At 37.5% G+C, this 27116-nt stretch overlaps 2 protein-coding genes across 5 annotated transcripts; one reads left to right on the top strand and one right to left on the bottom strand.

Moving 5' to 3' along the window:
- The first annotated feature begins 645 nt into the window (after positions 1 to 645).
- Positions 646 to 14100, top strand: LOC145997304 (hemolymph lipopolysaccharide-binding protein-like). Its single transcript, XM_083134207.1, has 4 exons — positions 646 to 813; positions 3188 to 3453; positions 11769 to 12035; positions 13633 to 14100. Exons 2-4 carry the CDS (start codon positions 3195 to 3197, stop codon positions 13812 to 13814), a joined length of 708 nt encoding a protein of 235 aa, XP_082990333.1. The 5' UTR covers positions 646 to 813; positions 3188 to 3194; the 3' UTR covers positions 13815 to 14100.
- LOC145997303 (hemolymph lipopolysaccharide-binding protein-like) lies at positions 13381 to 26944 on the bottom strand. 4 transcript variants are annotated; one of them, XM_083134205.1, is made up of 5 exons: positions 26894 to 26944; positions 20929 to 21217; positions 16731 to 17012; positions 15396 to 15596; positions 13381 to 13469 (listed from the first exon to the last, which is right to left on the bottom strand). In XM_083134205.1, the coding sequence occupies exons 2-4, from the start codon at positions 21188 to 21190 to the stop codon at positions 15409 to 15411; spliced, it is 732 nt and encodes a 243-aa protein (XP_082990331.1). In that variant the 5' UTR covers positions 21191 to 21217; positions 26894 to 26944; the 3' UTR covers positions 13381 to 13469; positions 15396 to 15408. The 4 variants fall into 4 exon arrangements, with proteins under 4 accessions (XP_082990331.1, XP_082990330.1, XP_082990328.1 ...); XM_083134204.1 differs by lacking the exon at positions 13381 to 13469 and adding an exon at positions 14238 to 14912; XM_083134202.1 differs by lacking the exon at positions 13381 to 13469 and having other exon boundaries at positions 14238 to 15596.
- Positions 26945 to 27116: the final 172 nt, after the last annotated feature.

Genomic DNA, 27116 nt, shown 5'->3' with positions numbered 1-27116 from the left:
AAAAGTAAAAAAAAGAAAGCAAGAAAATTATAACTATGAAATCTAATTGATTTATGTTAACATAAAGCACAAACTAAACAAAAAGTTACACATAATAAAACCACTTGAACTATTTAATAATTTATTAATATCTTTAACCAGTTAGCAAAGGAATTAGTTAGCTACTTTGCAATATCTGATATCTATAAAAGTAACAAATTAATTTCTCTTATGTAATTAATAATAATAATAATAATATATTTTTAATTGAGTAATATATTTGGACTTTTAATAACATTTCAAATATGTATATCGTATAATTTACAGATATGTTTGTGGGGGAGGGGATTTGTAGATGAACTTTCTTCCCCCCCCAACCAGTTTTCAATGATTTTGCACCCTGCTTTAACCTCCCATGTACGCAGTGATTAGGGTCTGGCTAAACCCCAGAGCTGCTTTATGCAGCAACATTGTCATTATAATTCCCATTCCAACTGGAAAAATTATTTCCAAAGAAGCTAACTTTTTTGTTCCTTGCCTGCGTTCAAGATTACTACTGTTATTCCAAGTGTTAAGATTTCGTTTTGCTTATATAATGACCACTATATATCATTGCTGACAGGGGTCACAGAGTTCAATGTGAGTGTGATAAGTGATAACTGGCTGAGTGGGGTTCCTTTTCTCTCCAGTAACGTGCTTCCCTAGAATAGCAATATTTTCGTTTGTGTGCGTGGTTTCATCTCACCAGGAAGTAGTGCTATCATTCTGTTCAAGTATTTGTACTATAAACGCCGTTTTCAGTGACTATTTTTGGAAAAGCTATGTCAGTTTAACGTAAGTCGTAAACTGTTGATAGTTTTATTTCGTGTCTGTTTGTCACATATCTTGTGATAGTGCAAAGTACAATCTCGTGTAGTTTTACATTTAATACCGGGAAGAAAATGGATTTTTTTTTTAAACTTGAATATTTTCGTTTCTTCAGTGATTAAGGTACAATGTGATGCACAAGTATTGCTCAGCAGATTGTCAATTAATATTTTCATGAATTTTTAAGAATGGGTTTTATTTATGACTAGCTTGTCAGCAGCTTGTTTATGTTTTTGTTTCAATTCTTGAAGCTCTCACTGGGTGAAGTATAGAGAAAAAACACGATGATCGACAATTTGTTTGGTAATATTTATGCATCCTACTGTACCGATATGGAGTTTTAAAAAAATTTAGACAAAAACGAAAACGAGATTCTCGTTCTCGTTCAAGAAGTTGATGAATTATAGTGTATAATACGTATTTGAAAACCTAATTAATTTTACTGTAGCCTGTGACTTATTCAAACTAACAAAGCGAATATCTAAGAAATTATTTATATAGAGAGAGAATATATTTTGTTTCTCGCAATTGTAACGTGGCAACTGTGAACATAAAAATGTCCTTTATTGCTCTACCAAGAAGAGAAAAATCTCTGGCGTAGTCGTTGATTTTTCAACTCTAAAGGGACGAAACTAGTGTGGAGGATGCAATCAGCTGCTTGCCACGCAATACTGCCCCTGCGTTGCCAAAATGTCGGGCGTTCTTCAACACATCGTTGTCACCTTTCAGTGAAAAATGTTTTCAACATCATGAACGGGAGAACCGTACATAGCGAAAGCAGAGACGTAATATTTAACCAGTCTTTGGAAGTAACTAATTACTTTTATTTAGAAATTCAAACTCTAACTACTTTGAAAAGTAAGTATCTATAACTATAACAGAGTTACTTGACCAAATCTTTCAGTAAGTTTTAGCAATCATTTGTTTGTCTGTGGCAAGGAATTAAACTTGACCAAATCTTTTTAGTAAGTTTTAACAATCATTTGTTTATCTGCGGCAAGGATTTGAACTTGACCAAATCTTTTAGTAAGTTTTAGCTATCACTTGTTTGTCTATGGCAAGGAATTAAACTTTACCAAATCTTTTTAGTAAGTTTTAACAATAATTTGTTTATCTGCGGCAAGGAATTGAACTTGACCAAATCTTTTAGTAAGTTTTAATAATCATTTGTTTGTCTATGGCAAGGAATTAAACTTTACCAATTCTTTTTAGTAAGTTTTTAATAATCATTTGTTTATCTGCGGCAAGGAATTGAACTTGACCAAATCTTTTAGTAAGTTTTAACTATGATTTGTTTGTCTATGGCAAGGAATTAAACTTTACCAAATCTTTTTAGTAAGTTTTAACAATCATTTGTTTGTCAGCGACAAAGAATTAAATTTGGCCAAATCCTTTAGTAGCTAAGCTTTAGCAATCATTTGTTTGCATATGGACGGGTTAAAGTTACAGTGGTGTAAGTCACTTTCTTAAAAAGAAAAAACAGTCTGACTCACATCACTTTGTTGATCAACACAACAGCTGTTTCCTTTATCACGAGACCTTAAACTGTCATCTGTTGACAGTTGAATGAATATCTGATTTACTTCACGTTTTCTGTTAACAAATTGACTTATATAAATCTGGTTTCTGTGTCTACGTCTTTTTTTAAAAAAAGTGACTTACACCACTGTAACATTAACCCGTCCATATGACTAGGAAATAAACTTGAAGATATCTTTTAGTAAGTTTTAACAATCATTTGTTTGTCTATGGCAAAGAATTGAACATGACCAAATCCTTTTAGTAAGGTTTAGCAATCATCTGTTGTCTGCGGCAAGGAATTAAACTGTACCAAATCTTTTAGTAAGTTTTAGCAATCATTTGTTTGCATATGACTAGGAAATAAATTTGACCAGGTCTTTCAGTAAGTTTTAACAATCACTTGTTTGCAAGAAAATATTTCAGTAAGTTTTAACAATCATTTGTTTGTCTGAGGCAAGGAATTAAACTTTACCAAATATTTCAGTAAGTTTTAACAATCATTTGTTTGCATATGAGTAGGAAATAAAACTTGACCAAAGATTTCAATGAGATTAACAATCATTTGTTATTCTATGACACAGAAATAGAAGTTGACCAAATATTTCTATAAGCTCAATTATCATTTTTTCTTTAACTCAAAAAATGAAACTTGACCAAATATTTTAGTAAGTTTTAACAATCATTTTTTTTTCTATTTTACAAATTGCTTCTTCCAAATTATTACCTAGGTATTTTCTTTTCACTGACAGTCTTTGTTCTTATCCTCCATGCTTTCCCAAAAAAGGGTTTAATTCTAACACCGCTGTATTTTTATTTACAGACACATCATGATAGAATGGTACGTTCTCGGACTGCTGGCGTTAATTGTATGTCCTAGCAAGTCCACCTGTCCGTCCGGCCAGTTGATGAAGCTGGACCTGTATGTGGAGGAGAAGACGGACGACTCTGGCGAAAAGAGAACATACGTGGACTACGATCTGAAGGAGAAGAACTACAACTTCCACAATTGGAGTGTGGAAGTGGACGACATTGACGTGGACAGCTGTGATGCGAAAGAATGTCGAAAAACTCTCATAGGGCTTGTGGGTAAGGACTAGTGCTGTCAAAACAAGCTATTCTGAAAAGCAGAAAATAACTTTTTGAAAGAAGTGACATAAAAATAGGTTTTCAAAACCGTTTTTCATTTTTAGTTTTCGAAACAGTTTTTCGATTTCGGTTTTCCAAAGCGTTTTCCAATTTCGGTTTTCTAAAACCGCTTCTCAATTTGTTTTGAAAACGTTTTTCATTTTCGATTTTCGAAAAATGGTTGTCTTCAAAACCCCAAAACGGAATTTTCGAACAATTTTCAACATTACTAGTAAGTATCCTATTCTCTCTCTTACAAAGGTTGTTTCAAAGCATGGCCTTAATAAGTATTATTTTTTCTACCATATGAATTCTCAAAAAATCCATTATCCAATGTGATTACGTTACTAATGTGGATTCTTATTTCTGCCATACTTTTTTAAAAAAAGAAATCCATTTTGCCTTTAGCCTAAACTAATTCTTATTTCTGCCGTAGGAATTCTCAAGAAATATATGATTGAAGTTTCCCTTTACTTGTTAAATAGATTCTAATGGAATTACACTAACATATTTGAGCTTTCGAATAATGATCGTACACTTGTTATTTAACGTCGCTTTTTGCAACTTTATATAATCGTGACGATGATGATGAATAGTGATTACATAGAATCTAAATTCACTTTGTATATATTTAAAAGTGGGTCTGATTTTCATTAATTACTTAAAAAAGTACTATCAAATATCAATCAGCATTTTCTAACATGGTTAGCATTATGAAGCAGACTGAGTAAATGCATTAAGAAATTATTTACACTTTATGCCACAAACTGGATCCATTGTAACGGTACATGGATATTTTCCAAGGAAAATCTCACTGTTCTCTGTCATAAGGCGTGATATATGCCTGCAAAATTTTAACCATGTTTAACCTTTTGACGCCCAAGACCTTTTTCACAAGTAAGCCTCTGGGTACCGAGCCGATTTTGAGCAAAATGCAGAGTTTCAATTAAATAAGTGTAGATCGGATGCTAATTGCCCTAGAGAGATGAGTGATATACCATTGTACGCGGAATGAACCAGAGATTCAGACTATATGAAATTTTTGCAAATTCGGCGTATATGTGGCGAGGGGGAGGGGGCTAACTCTCAAAATTCCAAAATTTCGGAAAAAAAATTTGTTCCCCCACCCTCCCCTCAAGCAAAAAGTACATGACAGTGTCGACATGCATATGGAAATGATCGCTAACATGTAAGGAACACAAAAATATTTGCATTATTATCATATGACCAATGTAACTTGAGTTATACCTCCAAAAGGAATTGTCGGCACGTCACTGATTCAAGCTTCAAAATGCAGCGGTACCTTGAAATAACTTTAGCTTAGAGACTATTTGCCCTGGATATATGAACGATATACCGTTATATGCAGAATGAATCACAGATTCAGACGATATATAATTTATTCACATTCGGCGCACATATGGAGGGTGAAAGGGGGGAAATCCCCTGATTTTTTTTTAAAAAAAAGGGGGTTTCTCTCCCCGCCCCCCCCCCGAAAAAAAGGATATGAAAAGTTCAAAATGCACATAGAAATTATCGCTCGCATGTAAGAAACAGAAAAATATTTGTATCATTGCCGTATGACCAATGTAACAACAGAACAACAAAGCCGGTCTTCCTTTGTCGGCAAAAATTTGACGTTGAAAAGAGCCGCAAAAGAGAAGTACCTTTTCCCACCTTTCCCCCTCCATTTTCATGAAGACAAAAAAAAATGCAAAAAACAATTTCTGTTAAATACATGTGTTAGGAACAATATAAAAAAATAAAATTGATATTCTAGCCAAAAATAGAAAAGTTATAACGTAAAAACTACGACCTTGACACAGCATCTCGATCGAGACGCTTGGTACCCCGAGGTTACTTTTGGGTATCTCGTTCGAGACGCTTGGGCACCAAAAGGTTAACGGAAGTAAAATAAAAAGTAAAGTGCTCCCCTGTGCTTTGCACCATATCACGAAGGCGTATAGGGGTTGTGGAGTTAGGGCCCTACACTTTCTTGATCACGGCTAAAGGTGGGGGTGATGTGATCAACACCACGCCCCTGATCGCCTTTACTCCCCAGAGTTTCCTCCAGGACGCTGGGTGGACGCCGGAGCCGCTCGAACAGTTGGGAAAAATACTGGTTTAGAAGCAAATTATCAAGGAGAGTAAAGTAAGTTTTTCCATGTAAGACAAAGGAGCATTCATAAATCATCGTTGCAGAAGAACATGCATTGAGTGTGGAATCGAGGCGTATGGTAACATTTCCTCTCCGCAAATTAGCACAGCTTAATTCTTTCACTTTGCTTCTAGACAGGAACAAAGCATTGAATTAGATGTTTCCATCGCTGGCCTACGAATAAGTCAAGAATTACACCCTTTGTTGTATCACGTGATGCTTTGAAACTGCACAAGAAAGATGTGATAAGATACACTTATTTTTCTCTGTACACGTGTGCATTAAGTGAATCAAATATCAACTTCAAAATATAGTGAAAATTTAGTTCATGAGAAATGTTGCACTTGGTTGTATATATTAGAATTTTAGACTTACTTAAGCCAGAAGAAACTGGGATTAACTTTCATTTTTCTGTAAACAACAGATATTTATACTTAAGTTCTTCAAAAAGACAAAGAAAATTATATCACCGGTTCTTATTGTAAAGTGACAATGGTTTAAAATAAGGATTATTTTATTTCTTAGTGACATCTACGTGAAACACCTATAAATAATTTATTTCGCACTTTTTTACATTGCAAACGTACTATTCTGCATTGCAGAACAGTTCTTTAGGTGTAATAATGAATTTCTAACGAAATAATGTCTATTTCTTACATTTACGAGTACTTACTGTTATTCGTTATTTCGATTCTGTAACACGCATTATGGCGATAGCGTACTGGTTCATCGCGCGTTGTGCAGTGTTGCAATCTTGTTCACCGAAAAATACCTACTTTCGTGCTCGGATTTGAAATTATGCTAATACCTCGCAAACCATTGACGTTAGCCCCACAAACCATTTCCCGTAAGGTTAGGTTAGGCAAGCATAGTTTAATTTTTTTTTTTAAAAATAAAAATACTAGACACGTCATGTTATAGTGAAAACACGGCGAGGTTTGAAACACTTACTGGGGGTTACGTCATATAACTCACGGAACATTGTGCTCACGTGCAGAAAGCAAATGGCGGCAGCAGCAATAACGTGTCGGAGAGATATTTTCGCAGATAAACACATGATTTCGAATTAAAATGGATCAAAACTACATTCCCGAACTTCAACAACGCTAAAGAAAATGATTTGCATAAGTACTTATGTAAAAAGTAAGAAATCCTTTTCCGCTATACGAAAGTGTTACCTTCCAATTCTGTGAACTAATTGCTGATCTGGATAACTTACAAGTGAAAATAGATTTTTCTCATTATTCAAGTAAGAATATTCCTCTGTGCATCGACTTCGTTAAGTGTATCTACTTTCAAAATTAGCGCATGTTAGATTGTTTGATCTGTTTTTTTTATCGTCGCTTTATCTTCCACTTTTGGCCAATCGCGACGAATAGGATAAGTGATGAAACTGATGAAGCGACAGTCACAAAGAACACCTATCCCCGGGACTGGGTTCGAACCTGCGACCCCTGTTGTCGTGATAGGTTGTGAACTGTGCCATATTGAGAGTGTCCATTTTGATAAAATATAAATCTGAATCTGTATTCCGAAGTAGCTTTTGCTAATTAGCGTATATTTAGTTCGATTCCGTGCTCGTAGCGAACGCCGGAAGGAAAGGATTTGCAGGTGCGTGTTGTTAGCGAACACACAAACTTGCCCTGTTTTGTTTGTCCTTGAAAGTGGTCAACATGCAAGTGTTGCCAGTACTTATCTTAGAATCATGTTGTGTTTGAAATTAGCTAATGAAGGATCCTCAACAATTTAGGTTAACGACATAAAAGTTTTTGTTAAAATATTTATACAGGGTGTCATTTTAATGGCGCCCACGGACCACAGAAAAGTATAGAGGACATCAAAACAAACAACTTTTCCCAGTAACATTTTTATCGTTGGTGCGTCGATTCGACGCTACAGCCGTTCAAAAAAGATCGTTTTGCCGCTTGGATGCTGGCAACCCAACACAACATTTGATCGTACCTGTGACGTCATATTCTGTGGCGAAACAGCGCACGGCAGGGTTGCAAGGAACACACAAATTTTGTGAAAAATAACAATCTACCAACCACATTATTAGCCGTAAAACGAAGCGAGAAACGCGTCCAGCAGACCGAACATCATAGCCTACCAGCCAGAAGATCAGCAGTCATCCCAGGGGAAGGGGGAAGTGAACCAACGATATGAGAAATGGTAAAACACGTATTCAAAATGAAGTCAATGTCGGATTTTGTCTCAGCCTACATCTAAAATATCAACAACAATAAATTTTATTGGACTTACAGCTTACACGTGGCTGTTTACGTCCAACTTCATGTCAAATATTTGCAAATCTCGTTGCAAGGTTGATATCTACATGTTTGTGTCCAGATGCCATGCGGTACTTTTGTGCTGATAACGGAAATATCCGAGGTTCACGTTGTTACATTACGGCTAAAACAAGTACAACCACAGTAACAATCTAATGATGAATCAGTACCGAATATACTGCCCTGTTCACATTTGCAAACTATTACATGTGTATCCGGTGCATAGATAAACACATAGTTGTCTTAGATCTTGTATTACTACTACTTATATCCCTGTATTTTCAATTATTTCTGCCACTTGCCTCATAATGCCTTGAATATACATTATATTATCTGTTGCTTACCTTTGGAATTTTGAGTTCTTTCATTTCTATTTTGTCATCTGTTCAGTGTGTCACAGACAACTAGTATCAGAAGGACGAAGTGGATAGACTAAATTGTAGATGCCAATTTGGTAACTAGATTTGCAAATATTTTACATGTAAGCTGAGACAAAATTCGATATGACCACTTCCACTTGAATTATATTTTCTTTCTACTATTTTTCGTATCGTTTGTTTACTTCCTGTTAGGGTACAGAAATTGTTTTCTCGTTTTGTTTTACGGTACATAAGGTGGCTGATTTAAGCTATGTCATTTTTCACAGAGTATGTGTGTTCTTGGCAACCCTGGAACGCATCGCTTCACGACGAGATATGACGTCACAAATGCAATCAAATGTTGTGTGTGGTTGCCAGCATCCAGGCAGCAAAACGGGCTTTCTTTGAACGACTGTAGCGCCGAAATGATGCACCAACGAGAAAAATGTTACTGAGAAAAGTTGTTTGTTTTGATGTCCTCTATACTTTTTGTGGTCCGTGGGCGCCATTAAAATGACACCCTGTATATTTCATCTTTAAAATCAAATTTTACATAGGAAATGTAAATGTTAATCAAGCTAGGTTACTTTTTGTACAAAGGACAACTTCCTAATACATTTGTAAATGTTATTATCAATTTTCAGTTGTTCCAAAGCTGTTTTTATCCGAGTGTCGATGTACATCCTTTTACCGCTAGACACTCCAAGTTCTCCCTGCCTAATTTGGAACATGGCTAAGCCTACGTTATTTAGTTCTCTTAACATAAATAATAATTTTTAATTGTATTTATGCTAATGTAATCTAACCTAACAGGCCTAACCTAACCTCGTAGGCATTTCTCGTCTGACGTCAGAACACAAGGTAGCAAAACTGTTGTGCGACAAGGAAGACCCGATTGAAGAATGATCAGGGTTGAGTCAGGTCAGGTCAATAGGCACTACCCACTGAGGTGTTTCTCCAAGCAAGTTGGATTATCACTGGCAACACTTGCATGCTGACCAGATTCAAGGACAAATAAGACAGGACAAGTTTGCGTGTTCGCTAACAGCACCCACCTGCAAATCCTTCCGTAACTGTGTTCGCTAAGAGCACGTGTTCGATACGAACACGTTCGCTAACAGCACGGCACCATTTAATTCTGCTGGATACCGCTCCATCGTCCGCCATCTTGAAATACATTGAAATACATTTTAAAATTCATCTTCAAAACTCTAATATGTCATTACATAATTATCGGTATTTTCCAAAGGTTTTATTTCTAAATTGTACAGCTCGACCAAGAAGAGAAAACCTCTGTGGCGCTGTCGTCGAATGTTCCACAGTAAGCTGGCAGACGGAGCAAGGGCGATGCAGTAAGTTGCTTACCTTGCCACAATGTGCGAGATGAGAAAACATGATTGCCCACTTCAGTCCCTTAGTTTGCAAGCGTTTTTCCTCATTTTGGTAGCACTGCAACGCGGGAAAAGAGTGATGCCTATAGGTTATGTGACTTTCGTTCTCCGAGCTCCAAAAGACACAATTAAGGCTGCAATTAATTTGGTTTATTTTACATTGCTTTTCTGCCAATTTTGGCTAATCGTGAAGATGAGAAAGACTGATTATAGTAATATGAAATTGATGAGGGGACACCCACAAAAAATACCCATGTCCAGGCCGAGATTCGAACCCGGGACAACTGGCGCCGTAGCGTGCTGTTCTAACCACTCCGCCACGAAGGTCCGCATGTGACTACATGGATCACAATGACCATTTTTGATCATTTACCATGAGTAGTTCTTGTGATGAATACAATGACAATCACAACCAACTTGAAGAGTACTGGAGACTTTCCTCCTAACACACACACACATATATTTGCCCCTCCTCATACACACCAGCCTTGCGTCTCTAATGTAACCTTCTCCACTTACCTGTTGTTTCATCTATTTTATGTCTAAATACGAATATCCTTTTCAGTGGCGTAGCGTTATAGTACGCCCGTACGCCCGGCGTTCCCAGATTTAAAATTTCAAAAATGCTTAAATGCTGTGATTATAAAGTAAAACGTGACTAATTTCATATATGTTTGACCTTCATGGCATTATAATGGCTATTTTTCGCGATCCGCTTGCAACGCTCCACTCTCAACATTCATTCTAGCATCTCTTTTCAATGCCTTTCCCGGCCGGACGCCGAGCAGGTTCGGCGTACAGGACTCTATATTCCTTGCTGCCTTTCTGGAGGGAAAGCTTCGATTTCTACAGCACGTGCGTAAATGGTCTCTCTTACGCCAGCGTACGAGAGGTCTACCGTGATTGGTTCATGTGACCCTTCCTGCCTTCTGAAGCAGACGACAGCGGCAGAATTCCTACCCGGTTCTTCGCTCTTCGCGCTCATGCAACTCGTGCTATGTGATGCTACAATACGCAATATTGACTGACGTAACTTTACCAATCTCAAATATACTGCTTCTTAATGGCCACTGCATTGTATAATTTATGAACAGCGATGTGTATTAGAAACTAAAAGATCAACACAGTTTTTGTCAAATAAGTTGGTGAAGTCCTCGTGATAGAAATTCAGCCTGTGGCTGCTCTACCACTTAACCCGCAAAACTATTATTTTTTTTAATGTATTTTTTCGTTATTATCTAACTACTTAATATTGTGTGAATGGAAATGTTTAGCATTCATTTGAAAACTCTTAACATCGAATGGTCTCTGGAGAAAATTATTTTAAAATGTTTATCAGCATTCTCAAGATGTAATAAACAGTGGTCTGAATTACTAATCGGCACTGTTACGTCAGTAGAGTGTACGATATTTGGATCATCAACTCTGCTTTTCACAGTGCGCCAAGACGACAGAGGTCCCTGGTTCGAATCCCGGCGTGAGCACGGGTGTTCTTTGTCAGTGTCCCTTCATCAATATCATCACTCATATTCATATTCGCAATTAACCAAAAGTGGTAGAAAAGCGAAGTAAAATAAACCAAATCAATCAGTAGTTGGATCATCCACAACAATGACGTCTACTGTTGTGCAGAGGCGCTTGTGATTCAGGTAGGTTTTTAATGACTTGCGTCATGCAGAAAGATATAAAAAAAAAGTATAGAACACCAGAGTTCAAAACATATGTGGCATAGTGAGGCATCTAATTTTCTAGCTAAAACATGCAATGATGATGTTTTATTGAAAACCCAGCTGACTTCAGGCAAATAAACAATACCTGTGGCGACTAATACCATAAGTAAATTATTAAGCAAGAAAGGGCCGACTCTTCCTTCGGACTTGGCGTTCCCACCCGAAATGTCCATGCTACGCCACTGATCCTTTTTAAGATTTTATATCCCGTTTTAAAACTATGTGGTAAAAAGAAGTGGTCAAACGTAATGTTGGAATGTCTCCAATACTTAATTAGTGACAAACCAATATCCTGATGAAAGAGTTCATCTTGCTCACTTCTGCTGTTGACACAAATTTAATGGTTTCAGGACCTCCCCCCGCCACAGACTACATCGTGAACCATCGCCTGGGCAGCCGATACAAGCTCCACACAGACGCCAGGACGTGGCAGGAGGCAGAAGCCATTTGTGAGCTGGAGGGAGGCCATCTTGTGATCCCCAACTCTCAGGAAGAGGTCAATTTCTTGTTCCAGATATTCAAAGCCTCTCCTCCCTCTCCGGAGTCGTACGACCCTCCGGCATTCTATGTTGGGATCAGCGACATCAAACAAGAGGGGAAATATGTCACTGTATGTGGTAAGTCATGCATTACGATTTCCTTCCATCATCGTCAGTGACGAAACAACAGTGTTTCTGTAACTAGTTAGAAGTAACTCAGTTACCGTACAAGTAACAGTTACTCTTTTGGAATAAATTTAACTGTAATTAGTTACTTTTAAAATCAAGTAGCTGTAACTGTAATAGAGTTACTTTTTCAATGAAAGTAATGTTTTCAAGAGTTACTTTACGACACTTAAATTGTTATTCTGTCTTACATTATTGGCGATTTTTGTTACTTTTTTTGTCCTTGCCATTCATTTGCCACACTTTTCTGTAAGACAGTTGGAAGCTGTGTTTTGCGAAGACAGTAGCAGAAACAGCTATGTTAAATGGTATAAAATCACTACTTCATACTGTTTCCATACAGTTAGTAGAATTCCTCTACCCCCAGTGGACATTTCTTAAATACAGTACTGAAGACTTATATAATGTACCACAAACATAAATAAAACAAATGTAAGTCTTCACATATTATTTGATTGCAATTAGTGATTATTGATTGTGTTTAATTTGCAAGAAAATTTCAAGCAGAAAGTAACTGTAAAATTAACTATAACTCTGAGTTACTTTTTAAAATGAGTAACTCTAACTGTTACTTTTTGGAGCAAGTAACTGCAACTGTAACTCAGCTATCATTAAAAAGTAACTTTCTGAACATTGTGAAACAACTGAGAAACATTAATTTTTCATTCAGCTAGAAGGTGCCAGGGGCGCCTGCCCCCTTTATGAAAAGTACAGAACACATTTCTACCTGGAATTTTTGCTTTATATTGCTCTAGCAACGTAACAATGACACACATTGGTGTTGTGATTTTTAAGGGCGTGCGTGATCGCGTAATGCCCTACTAGGATTGAGAAAAAGATTTCCAACGTGTCCAGTAATCGAGAGATATCGGCGATGACAAGGCAAAATAATAAAAGGAATACATTTTAAATATTTTAAAGAGGAACTAAAACTTAAGTCAGAATATTCATATATTGGTGAAAAATTAGGAAAGTGACAGCATGAAACAGCTAGAAATAGGGAATTTCTAAGCTTACCTCATCGAAATTAAAGAGACGTGTAAATGTTAATAACAAAATAGAATATCGATGCATTTCGGTGCACTAACTGTCTGAAATGTAAAAATAATGATGAAAGTTGTTCTGGATATTCATTCATTTGGTGGATTGAGTAGAAAAATTTCCCCAAGGGTAATAATAATGACAATAATAATAAAATTTGAAATAAATTTGGATTGCTTTTATTAGTTTCTAATAATTACCATAAGCATTATTATTATTATTTCTACTATTGAAGTTTTATCAATTTGCCTGACCCAATTACAAATTTTTTTGGCGACGTCCGTGGTTTTGAGGGCTTCAGTGCCGGACATGCAGTGGTAAATAGAGAAATGTCTTTGAGAGAGGCTGGAAAATAACAATAGACGATCAGTCTAGTCCCAACCATTCTTGTCATTTTCCGTCAAGTCCATCTGAAAATTATCTTTCAGTATGTGTCTTCTGTACATTCCTGTCACGTTCACACCCGTAATTTTAGTTTTGGTACAATTTATATTCTTTCATTTTCCAGACGCGCCACTTTCTTCTACTGGCTATGAAGTGTGGTACCCAAAAGAGCCCAATAATTACAAAGACTATAACACCTACTACAACAAAGACGGTGAAGATTGCATCAATATGTTTTCACCTATAGGACTCAATGATTGCCATTGCTACTTTCGTCTGGCATTTTTCTGCGAACAGGAATTGTAGGTAGATTTGCAAGGTGGAAGTAAATTTCGAATTCGTCACTAATCTTCAATTACCGTAAAGTAATCATGCAAGGAAAAAGTACGTTTAGTGAAAAGTGTATGAAATTTCATCAGAAAACTGTATGTAAATAAGAAACGTGACATCCATATTTGAGTATGGGATGTAGTGTGTTTGTTTCATATGTGTACGTGTATGTGTGTGTGTACGCATTACTTTTCACTTTCTTAGTTATTGGTGCTACCATATCCATTTCGTGTGAATAAAAACAGCATACTTTATTCTCTAATCTTGCATTTATTGTACTACCTATTTTCATCAAGGTCGGTATTGCTGCTACAACCATTTCTCGTCGTCTTCTTCTTCTAAGAGAACCAAAGCCAACTAGCCTAACCTAACCACCACAGATTATTTACTATCCCAAGAAGCTACCAGCCAATGGGAATGCTTGAAAAGGTTGTAGCAGCAATCACTACCATTCAATCAAAAAGGTTCTTACTGCATTTTTTGTGTATTCTTAGTTCATTTTGCATGGTAAGTGGCAGAACATAGCCACGATCTATAAAAACTTCCTTCTAGAATTGAGATATTCTAAAATAAATAATACTTAAATTACTATTCCTATATTATTTGTGTTTCTATTAATACAATAAAGATATTCTAAAATAAAGAATATTTAAATTACTATTCGTACATTATATCGGTATAGCTCAAAGAAGAATTGTATTTGCAAATTAATTTTATTATAATTTATAAAGGGAAAATTGTTAAAAGTTCACAAGCAATAACGTAACATTACAAATTTTTGATTAAGTGGTTGGTTTAATATCTTGCATTGTTCCTACTACAACTATTCGTAAAGAAATTTGTACAATTATATAAATCTACTTCCTTGTATGCAATCTCCTTCAGACCCTTGAGCGTTCATCTGTTTAATAGGTCACTACACACGCCATCTATCGGGAAAATTGAACTCAACAACATTCATCGCTTGTGCGGGCCATCAGTCATTCAGTGTTCGTTTATGGCAGGCTACGAAGCAAGGTGTTCATGTTCTCTTGTGGTAGTGGTCAAATTGGCAGAGGGGATAAGTTAGACGTTCTATCAATAGAGAATGTTCGAAGAAGCACGTTAAATTGACAGACACAAGAGGCCTACTTCCTAAATATAGTACGAAACATTCCTCTAAGTTTACACCTAGATGGCAGATTCAACATCTCTCTCTCTATTAGGTAAGTAAATAACTTATATTTTATATAAAAGTATAACCTGTAAAAATATATTGTATACTGATCATATACTGTATTTGGTATTAAGCGTTGACCGACAAGTACTGGTTCGTTTGTAGAGTTTGAAAATGTGACAGTACTTTCTTTGAAAGATGGTCATTATTTGTACATAAAAGTGTATTTGCTACTAGTACAAGCAGGATTAGAAAATAATTACAAGATTATTTTTTGGAAGCTGTATGCAGAAATTTTAACTGAGTACAGCCATTCTTGTGTTAATCGAATAATGTTACAATAAATACGAATACATTATGATGATTGGGTTATATCATATCAGATTGTTTTGTGTGCTTACTTCGACTAGGTTTTTAGATAGAACTTTCTTCAAACTCGCAAATGAAGGCCAACTTCTTGAAGCATGTGATGTCATTGAGACGGCCTCTCTTGGTAATGCATCCGCAATCCTCATCCCAAAGTACCCCATTGTGAGGGTAATGATAGTTTGAAGGTTCGCGCTCATCCCATTGCAGAAAGCCAGTGTCCTCGAGTTCTCCTCCTGGAAGAAAAGAACGTGATTCACAAATTACCATTCTGGATATATGAGATACGTATTTTTACATGGGTATATTTGATTGTAGTCATAAAGCCTACGCAATATACAGGGTAAGCATAAAATAAATAGACATTAAAAGCATTATAAATTGAAAACTGTTGATTTTATCAAAAAGGATTTAGTACTTTTTATAGAGAAATCTTAAAGTTTACGATATCGACTTCTCGTTTGTTTTCGTGACGTCAGCATCAAGTGAACGGCCTTGACGTCAGTAATGGCCGCTATCAATCAAGTCAGTGGCGGATCGTAACCATACAATTATCTCGTTCAGTTTACGTGGTCACTTATGATACACCCTGTATGTATATAAAAATATAGTCGTGTAAAAATGAAAGTTAATCGTGTGATTTTGGTTTCTCTGAAATGGACGTATCTGATCTTGATGCATTTTAGTGTACCATCTTGAACAGCAGTAGATTAAGTACCCTTTTATACATTTCTGTGTGTACGAGGGTGCATCATTAATACCGGGGCTAATAGTATTATTTCAAGACTATTGACTCTATTGAATTTCACTAACAAACTCTGAAGTGATGCACTGATTCGAACGTTAGGCAGCCAATATTTTATTACAGCCATTCTTTGTCAGACTGTTTAGTACAACTGAAACAGTATTGTTCAGCTCACTATCTGATTGAAAATGGCGTCCACATAGCTCATTTTTTTACGCTTGCCTCTTTAGTGATATCAGAGTGGTACTGCGCGTTGACTATAGACTGTTTACGAAATACATTATCATTAAAGAATTCCAATTTTGTCGAACAAATCTTGATTCCCACGGGCTGGTGTAGCTTCAAATCCATGCTGAGTACTACAAGTTCGTCCTAACCAAATGGCTGCCACCCACCAACTGAACATTTCGAGAACAGTGGCGCCAATCTTATGACGTCATTCAAGGTCACATCTCTCTGTAACAAATGACGAACGTTAGCGCGTGCACATTTGAACAGGATAACACTAGTTCCGTTTTATATTGGTACATCTGTGTTTCTGGAGTCAATGTATTTGTGTCAGTTGACATACGTTCTTAACTAACGCTATAACCATCTCGGCCTGTTATACGAATTGTAATCTTACCTAGAACGGTGACGTAGTGGCCTTCTTCCTTAATATCGTTGAACCCGATGTAGGTGTAGTTCTGATTGCCAGCACCTGGACTGATAGGATGGGAGATGAAGAGTTTTGCAAGCTCTATGGATTCGTCCTCGGAATTGATGATGGCCAGGTAGCCACCGTCGTTGAAGCAAGTTCTGTTGGCGTCCGTCCAGTTCATAGGCTGTGCGTAGAACTTGTGTCTGTGAATTATGATGTCAGATGCATTGTTGTTTTCCTCCACTCCATTGCACACAGAGGAACTTCCTGGAATGAAGGAAAAGAAATAAGTCATTCTGTGTTCTTGGTGTTAACATGAATCTAGAATAGCCGCCATTTTACAACATGGAGGCGAACTCTGATTGTTGATGAATTTTAGTACGTTTTGCTGGGCAATATTCTGAACATCTGTGCAAAAAAATTACTTTCGTTCTCTAATTTTGCTCGATTAGAAGTTTCAGGTGTTCAGAACTTATTCTCTGTCAAGAATGAAGTCAATATCGGCAAATGAATGTGGTGTGTGACAAAACTCATTGGTTATTTAGAAATCTTGCGCGTAGGAATACATGGTAAACCTCTTTTAACTCAACGTATCCTGTGGGGGCGATTGGGTTCCAAAACCGGTGGGGCAAGGTGCCAAAACTGGGGGCAAAAACAGTGTATTTCCCTTTGTAGATGAGGTTTAGCATAATACGGGGGCAAAAGTAACTGAAAGTGGGCGAGCAACTGCCCCCTCGCCCCCTAATTGCCACCACTGAACGTAGCTGCTATATTATGTGCTGTACAGCTACAGCCAATATATTCATGGGCAAAGTAACATCAGAATTAACACATAGGAGAGGAACTATTTCTCAGAAGTCATGTGGTTCTGTTTACGTCAACTTCGTTCTTGCGGTGGGTGGATGGATGTTAATTTTCACCTTTATTTTTCACTTTCTACAAACAATACACATAGGCATTCTTTTGCTAGCAGATACTGGCAGACAAGTGGGAAAGAGGATAGGTTCTTATGCAGAAAGAGAACATGACAAGTTCATAAAAAAATAACTATCATGGGCAGGAGCCATTTTTTTCCATGGGGATGCACATATACTTTTTTCTTCAGGAAGACGAATAACTTTTTATCCAGGGGGATCAAGATTACATTCCAAGTTAGGGTAATGTTCTATATGTAATTATTTGAAAGGAAAATGTATTTATTTTAAAATTAAATATTTCATATTCATTTTCGAGGAAGGAGGAGGTGGGCAATTGTCCCCATGCTCCCTCTGGATACGCCCATGATATGGGACCCGTTTTGGAGGCGCTAGTAGTTAGCGTAACTGTAGAGCTATCTTGGTGTGTTCTTTCTTCCACTGTGATTGATTGACTTGCTTTATTTTTCTTCACTTCGTGTTCCACTTTTGTCTAATTTGCGAAGATGGGGATGATATTATATGATAAAATTGATGAATGGACACTCACGAACACGCATGCCCAGGCCAGGATTCGAACCCGGGATTCCTGGCGTCGTAGTCTGAGGTGCTAATCATGCGCCGCTCTGGCCTCACTGTGTACGACTTTCATACTATAGGTGTTGTCCACTCTTACGGCGGACGGTCCTCATGCTGGCAAGGGAAGTGGGGAGCGGGGAATACGCAGCAGACCAACCAGACAACAGCGGTGGCGCTGAGAGTTACGACGTCGAGGGGAGGATGCACTGCTCCCACCTCGTTCTACAGGCTGCTGCGTTTCTTAACGCGCTGAATTGGTCGCTTCCCTGCTCCCTCACTTCTCTTGCCAGCATGAGGGTCGGCCGCCCTAAGAGTAGATAAGACCTATAGTGATACAACACAGGAGAACCGGATTCGATTCCAAGTATGAGTGATCTCGGGTAGGAATCATTCCGTTCATACCCCTGCGTAAGTGGCTCTTGGGATCAGCCAACATCTTTCATGTGAATGGCATGCCACAGAGCAAAGAGTAATTTATTTGAATCAACCAAATGACCGTGTTTGTAACCTCAAACAAAAATATGTGGTTGATTTACCTAAATTCCATAATCTTGACAAAGTTATTTGGTAACTCTAAATAATTGGTCCAGATTTGGTCAGGATTACTAAAAAAAATGTGTGCTGGAGCAGTGTTGCCACTTGAAGAAGAATTTCCTTCGGCGTAGGGAAACTTTAAAAAAGTGGCGAAATGAAGTTTAAATTAAATGGAAATTTGAAGATCAGATTCATATATATAATCGTAATAAAATCATGCTAATTTACTGTTGTTACAAAAATGTATATTCTTTTGCAAAATGTACACTTCTGTTCACAAAAAGTAGCACACTCGTTTGAGTTGAAGTCCAGCTTCGTGGCAGGAAGTACAGCCGAAGTAAGTGTTACTTACTTAACCATATGCAGGGAATTTTGTGTCTCTCAGACTCAAAGAAAAGGGTTAACGAAAAGATTGCATCGAAAATATTAATTAACTGGAATTTCCACGTTTACAATCAAAGTAATGTAAATGTGAAATATTCGTGAAATTTATTTTAAAAAAACTCGTTTTTTATGTTCGTAACGAAGTAGTTATCGCAATTCGTGAGGCCCAGGGTTCGAATTTGGCCTGAGCTTGGGCGTTCTTCATCGTCGCGAGTAGCCGAAAATGGAAGAAAAGCAACACTAAATAACGAAAAGGAAAAAACGCAATAAGAATAAGCGAGGCAGAAATAGTGCTGTTGCAATTCCTGAAAATGAATGCAAAAAAAATATTTCGGAAATAGTATTATCCTATTCAGGAGAAGGCTTGAAGAATAAATAAACCCCTTCCCCATACACTTTGGCAAACAGAATCGCAAAGTTGGCACTGAATATGCGATGGGAAAAATAATAGAAATCCTAAAGGAAGAAGAGTGGGGGGGGGGGGCACATGAGAGGAGGTACCCCCAACATCAGTCATCCAGACTGTTAAAAATAAGTCAATGGATGTCCTCTCATTTAACTTTAACAGTAAATGTAATTTTTGTAAAATAAAAATTGTCTGGCTTTACTTGTTTTACACGTGCACGTTGGTTTCGTAGTGGAGCACAAAAATAGAATTGTGACTCTCGTAAAATTCTTACCGAATGAATGAATGAATGAATGAATGCCTCCGTAGATTCAAGAATAATGACTCTTCATTTTGAAATAAATAGTTTTAAAATAAAATATATATATATATATGTGCCGTTGGTTAATGAGATTCGTCGTCACATAGCAGAATCCGCTATATTGACGGAAACTAGAGAACAGTTATCATTTAGGGTTGCATACACTAACCTTCCACAAAAGCACGATTTCCCAAAGCCTTCATTAATTTTCATGCACAAACTTCACTTGTATTTTGTCAGCAATGTGTACAGCATATGAACCCTATCTGATGAAGCGTATTGCTTTCAAATTAATGTAATTAGCGAGAAGCGACATCAAAATTTCGAGCTGGACAGGAAAAGATGCAATCTTATGGATAAATTACTCGAATAGCTTGGTTTTTCACCGTGGCTTGTGGCCATGTCGGATAAAGGCCAGCTTTGTAAGCTGAAATCCTAGGTTCGAATCCCCGTGTTTCCAAAATATTTTTTCTTACCAAATGGGTGCTACATAATGTATTTTATTCTCGTCACACCGATTGCAGCCTGCAACTCTGTTATTGTTTGCGTGCCAATAAGAAAATATGTATTGAAACTATTACTCGTTCAGAGAACGTGACTGTTACTCGAGACTACTTGAAATTGAGATTTTTTAGTTGCTGCTAAGCCTCGATATTTCAAACAAGTGCTAAAATTGAAAATTGTTGTGTGCCATCGTTAATATTCTGAAAAAGAAAACCACTGAAATTAAGTGAGTAAGTTGTGAGGAACATCAGCAAATGTATTTTAAGATGTTCCGTCATTCACGTGTCACTCTCCTCGTTTTATACATAGATAGATGTTTACAAGTGACCCACTCGATGAATGCTCGCACCTTAAGAGTAATTTTCAGATGGAAAAGGAAGAAAACCTGGTCCAATTTGTAATGTCAAGACGTGTGCAGATTGTAGATGTTAATATCAGAAACAAACAGAATTGTGGCAACACTGTGCTGTTAGGTCACGGTAACTACATATTCCTCTCTGCGGAGTGTAGGAGAATGGACTAATAACCAAGATAGCAAATATAAATGCTAAAGAAGCTTACCATCTGTCAAACCTTCAACCACACCAACAACATTGAAGGAGTACTCGTCAGAACTGAAAGAATCCTCAAAGTCCACATCCCAAGCGAAAGCTGGCTCCGAACCATTGTACTTCAACTTGAAGTCTTTCTCCCACAGACCAGTGGAATTTCTCCTACCAGTCACGCTCAACTGCAGCAAGTATCTGGTACCACTTTTTGCCAAGCAATCGCTCTGAGCAAGCTGAAGCGTCAACACTGCCGCAATTATGAGCTTGGCTTTCATTATTGTAACGTGTCGGTGATTGTTAACCTGGAGTCCTTCACCTAAAAAGATAATCGTACGTTGATTATAGAGATTGTCCAATGCCTCTAATCTTTCAAATAAGTTGAAAATCTGTTGATTTATAACCTGCGCGTTAACATATCAATTGACCTTGATGCAGTTGTTGAAACAGTTCATTCAATTGTGAAAATGTTGCTGAAAGTTTTAGTGGGCTACCTGTTCGGATGAACAGTGCCGCTGCTATGATTTGAGTCTGAACCGTTACATAGTAGGCTGCGATTCTAAGCATGGAAGATTCCTGCGCATGCGCACCTGCCTTCGCATAGGGTTACCAATTGACACTGATGCATACTACATGCACCACCTGTAGCTAATGCTTCTATATTTACGAGTATCATCTACTGTAGTTATAAGTTCCAGTACACTTACTTCTTCAGGCATTTTAAAAATAAATACTAGGTACACTACGTGTGAAGGAGATTCAAAATATAATATTCAATTCCAAAATTACCATTCATTGGGAAGAGGATTTTTTTATGTTCTGAAACGAACCTCGAATTTAAGAAAACAAACATTGGAAACGTGGACAACGAGGAAATTACTTAGGTGTATAGGGTGAGACTAGATACGTTGACTGATAATGAAAGTAATGAAGTTGAACGATAGGATGGAGAAAGGATAATAAGTTCAAAGAATTAATTAAAAGAAATAGGTTTGAAAAGTGATAGATGAGAGGATAGGAAGTGGGAAGAATTCGTCTTGAAAGAGGAGGAAGAAACACTGTGATTCATGGCCAGACTTTTGATAAACAAATCTAGATTAACAATAGAACTGAGGCTCTAAATATATTAATCTTATATTTTTGTTCATAGATAGCAGGACAAGATAGTTGCTTTTATTTGGCTAAAACATAAAACAAAACTATGAACTTAATAACAATTTGATACTCATTTTTTATATTGTAATAAAGTCCTTAAAATAGAAAAAGTACAAATGGGTCTTTATTATTATTATAGGCCACTACATATATTATAACTCTCAGGATGCCAGAATAAGGATTGTAGTATATGCAGATAATATAGTTTAGGCTCTAAACAAAGGTTGAAGTTCAACAGTGTTGGATGATGCGAGCAGTCCACTAGGTGCAACACACATATCTTTGCCGTTGCGCAGCTCCCAATTTTTGTTTCGTCTCCCTCTCTCAGCATCACGTGTTCTACCCTGCTCGCCAACCTTCACCATTGTTGCCAATTGTCATTCCATTACTGGACACACTCGCGCAAACATCATTGAAAACAACTGAATAGCGCTCCAGGTCGCGGTTCACAGCGTTCGACAGGGACGGTAATGCGGCAATATAGCATGACGTAGTGGTTGCTTCTTTTATGCAGTGTATGTTCATTGGCTAGCTAATAACTAGTGTTGCTAACTGTAATAATGAAGCACTAGTTATATCACGGAAGAAGAAAGGCAAAGTGGCTGTGAGTTGTGTTGGATTGGAAGCAACATATTTTCATTTTAAGTATTTGACTGGTTTGACGTTGTGTGCGTGTGTGTATGTGAAAGTGTATGTGTTTGGTTATTGAACGTTAAATTCCATAATGCTTCCAGTACTATTGTTCACACTTCATCACTTTAGAATTGCTCAAACGAAATAACTTATGTGGATGCATGAGAATTTCAACTCTCGACTCCGGCACGTGTTCTTGTAGAAATTGTATGACGGAAGTTGTTATTTTTGCTGCTAATGCGATGCATATTGTTTTCTTTGTTAAAATTGGCATGCTTTGATGGGTGACAAGTTTATAACAAAGGAAAAAGCCGCGCGGCTTATTGTCTCGTGGCAATATATGAACTTCTTATTCATGTTATTGTTGCGAAAGCCGGCATCGTTTGTTCTCTAACCAGTGGTAGTCTCAGTCGTGTATCAATCACATATCGTTGCAGTTCCAGTACCAGTGTGGACGGCAGTGGCGAAGCGTCCTATGAGGCCAGGAGGCCGGGCCTACCCACGCCATTACTCTTTGAAAGGTGTATTTACTTATTTTGTCAAAACACATGTAATGCAATGGAAAAGTTTGGAATTTTCATTTATGATAATTACAAAAAAATTATATCCCTGTCCAGTATACGAACTTTCCACGGAGTGAGGCACGTTTGCTGGGGCCTCTTCTCTTTACATTCCGTCGTACGGTCGTATATGCGGGAAGCCTAATCTTACGAGTACTGTACGTATGCTTATAACGTGCTCCTGAGCCCGGCCTCGCGGAGTTACCCACTAGCACGAACAGAATATCAGCAACACTGCATTTCCGCCAGGGTTGGAAATTTGTGGTGTACCGGCATTTTTTGTAAACATTTGCCTGTGTTCGTGCAGAGATATTTCTATTTCATTGTACATTCTCCATATTTTGTACGAAACTTAGGTTTTTCCTTCCTTTCATCGACAAGTGTAAGTGAAATTGAAAATTACTGAGTACTGTAGTTCTGACTTCGTTTTCTGGTCAGAGTGCTGATGGTCTTGTCGATTCACCCAACACTGTAGCGTAAACAGAAAGTCTAAATAACTTATATGTGTAAAGTAAGTCTTCATACCAAATAATGTAAATTAAAATGCTAGCTACGCCTTATATATTTACAAAGTAGTTTTACTTTCACTGGAAATAGAATAATTCATTTTTATCGTGAACGGGGATTCCCTCGTTCGTTCCCTCTCTGTGAAAACTTGCCTCCTGCTCAGGGCGCTACAAGGGAGAGTGGTTCGGAGCAGGAGGTTCGTGGCGGTAGAGCTTTGTTTGTGATTCGTGTCTTGTGCAGCGATCAGATTTATGCAAGAAGTGCCGGACTGAAATGCAAGAACAATCGAGTTCTTAATTCGTTGAAGATGTAATCATCGGTAAGGTAGGACCCACTTTTGGTATTTCATGTTTCCTTCTTATAACAATCATTTCTAAAATGTTTTCAACTATATTTTCCTTTGCAAGTTGCAGTGGCAAGTGACAGCAAAATATTTAAAAAAATTCAAAGTTGTTGAAACGTTATTTAATGCGTTAACACTGTCGTTGAATAAATATTACAAGCAGACTTTTTTTATGCAGCCGACACAAGCGAAGAGGTAGGCAGTTTCGTTTACCCTGAAGGGATAACAAGAGAAGAGGGCGGTCAATGAGAGTACAATACAAGGGAAGACTTTTTTTGGGTTTAGGACAAAGAGTTTTGTGTTATGGGGTTATTGCGCGGGCCATGTCTGTTTCAGGTCTGGCGGAACAGGCCAGTGTTGTCACATTGGATTGGCAGAAAAGAGCTGAATTGTGCCTAAAAATTGGGATTCTATTCTCTCAAGCAACTACATTTATTATAACCTGTTTATATGTTACATAGTAACCTGTCGCGTTGCCGGGTCCCAAACAAAGATCCTATGTTCTATTATCACGTAAAGGTGTCTACTAACACAAGGGGTAGAACAAACTAGGATGCGAAGTATACACACTGAATGAGAGAGGTCACCTTTACTTATGTTATTTCTTGAAAGCCGCGTGGTGGTCATCCTAACACGTTACGAAGCCAGGTGACCTAATTGTGGTCATGTCAATGTTTCGTGATCATCTTTAATTCATTCTCCATACATTCTCATCGTCACGATTTGCATAGAGCAGAACAAATAAGACGAAAATATTCAAAATTTAAATTATGTTTACTTGCACATACAGGTGTTAGAAGAAATTCATTTATCTAGAAAGCCAAGACTGGAATTAACTACAACCATTCCTTTAGTTAGACAACAGATAACAATGGTGTTTTCCTCGGTGCGAGGAAGTCTTGCTAAAAAAAACTAAGTTGGCAGCAGTAGAACGTACCAAACTGACAGACGCTGAAAGTGCGGAATTCTGTCGTCTGCTCACGGCACAAACGTCAGACTGACCCGAAAATTATGGGGGGGGGGGATTCTAGCCCTTTTCACCTCAATTGCAAAATGAATTTAGAATAAAAGTGATGAATAATTGACAACAGGGCTCGAGAACGTCACGCCACTGGCAAGTAAAGAAGCGGCCTGGAGAGACATTGAACCACTCTCCATGACATAGCCCCCCTCCCTTTCTTTTTACATGTTTAAGCAACTAATGGAAATTATCGCACTTTTGTGCCTACCCTGCTAGGAAATCTACGCTTCGCCACTGGTGGACGGGCTTATTGGGAGTGAACAGTTCAAGTGCCACCAGGTCCATTAATGCAACGGATTTTTTTTTTACTTTATTTGAAATCACACAAATAATGAATAACTATCTTTGCATAATTTTGGTTAATTTTACACATGTGTTAGTCCATATTTAGCGATATTTTAGGTCATATGTATGTCCAGTCACGGACACTACTGGGTTGTAACGAATCCATTGAAAGTTGATGAGATTGTTGCAACCCAGAACTGTCCGTGACTGTACATATCAATCCCAGCCCTGGCAATAATGCACGGCGTTCAAAACTCAACGTTAGATGGAGCTGATTTCTGTAACAGCTGTACCTCGGCGCACTGTAGCGATTTTTCTATCGAACGGATTAGCAACACTGGTTCTCGCATTGTGCCGCGCCGATCGCGGCAGAAACTCGGGCAGCACAAGAGGCGTATAGTAACTTTTGCTTTATTCCCTTTCAAGGAGGTTGCTAGATACCTGAGCTTGCCAAGAGTCAATGAGCTAATAGAAGGAAATTCTCTAGTCGATTTTAATCATTATCGTCTGTACTTCTAAGTTGGCTGTTTACTCCAATGTAGTCGACCACAATTGCAGAGTGGTTATCATACCACGCTACGACGACAATGGTCCCGGGTTCGAATCCCGATATTGACATTGGTGTGGTGTTCTTTGTGAGTGTCGCTTCATTAATTTTATCTTATCATCACTCATCCTCATCTTCGGGATAGCCAAAAGTGAAAGCGAAGTATAATAAACCAATCAAATAATATTCCAATGTCACCTAGATTGTTGTGTAAAGTTTTCGTTCCAATAAATTTCTATATGTGGGGGATGGATTGAAATTTTTTTAAAAAAATTGTTGCACAAGTGACATAGACACCCGACTCCTTCATGTCAATCCATTTGTAGACACTCCATAGAGACAAAACACTGTTCCTATACTGCGCTGTAGGTCTTCGATGAATTTTGACCACTAATACACCTTCATAATTAGGACCAAACATAAAATAAAAAAGGGGATAACTGAACGCTTTCCTTTGACGCGATTTGAAGCCGTGTTTTATAGTCAACGTAACATCAATGGCAACACAAAGACAAAGGAACTTCAAACCTACCAGAAGTGAGTGAAATAAATCACGCCTAGTGATGTACGAGGGGAATAAAAGAAAAATGCCATGCTACCAATGGAATAATAAGTTTACCTATTGACTCAACCTTGTATATTAGTTCCTTGGAAGTAATTTTAGTTCCATTCTAGGTGTGATTTAGCTCTCTTTTCAAAATCTGTTCTGGCAACATTGTAGAATGAAAGATATGAATAGAAGAAGCTGGTGATTGAAGGAACATGCCTTCGATCAGAATTCAAGATGATGATGATGCGTAACATAGTAGTGATACCTTCAAATAATTCTTATGTATCAAATATTGGAATTTTGGTTATCCAGGTACAAGGAAGGATTCATAGAGGAACTTCAAACTACAACTTTAAGTACAACATCCTAATATAACTTACCTTAAGTGACGCTGTGTGATTTGACGCTGGCCTAAGTATGTAGTAGACAAGTAAGGTTGTCTTTTATAATGCAACCATATCTTCAGTGTAAATAGACAAATGTTATTGATAGCGAAATCATTACATAAAAATCGCAGCAAATTTCACAATTGGTACATTACGAAAACGTCGGCAAGAAATTGTAACAGGAGAAATTAGTTTAATGTATCTGTAATAAAATCAC

The sequence above is a fragment of the Lepisma saccharinum genome, chromosome 13, assembly GCF_977018435.1.
Source record: "Lepisma saccharinum chromosome 13, izLepSacc3.1, whole genome shotgun sequence".
NCBI lineage: Eukaryota > Metazoa > Arthropoda > Insecta > Zygentoma > Lepismatidae > Lepisma > Lepisma saccharinum.
Note: the sequence above shows the minus strand (reverse complement) of the source record. Positions and strands in the feature narration are given on the sequence as shown.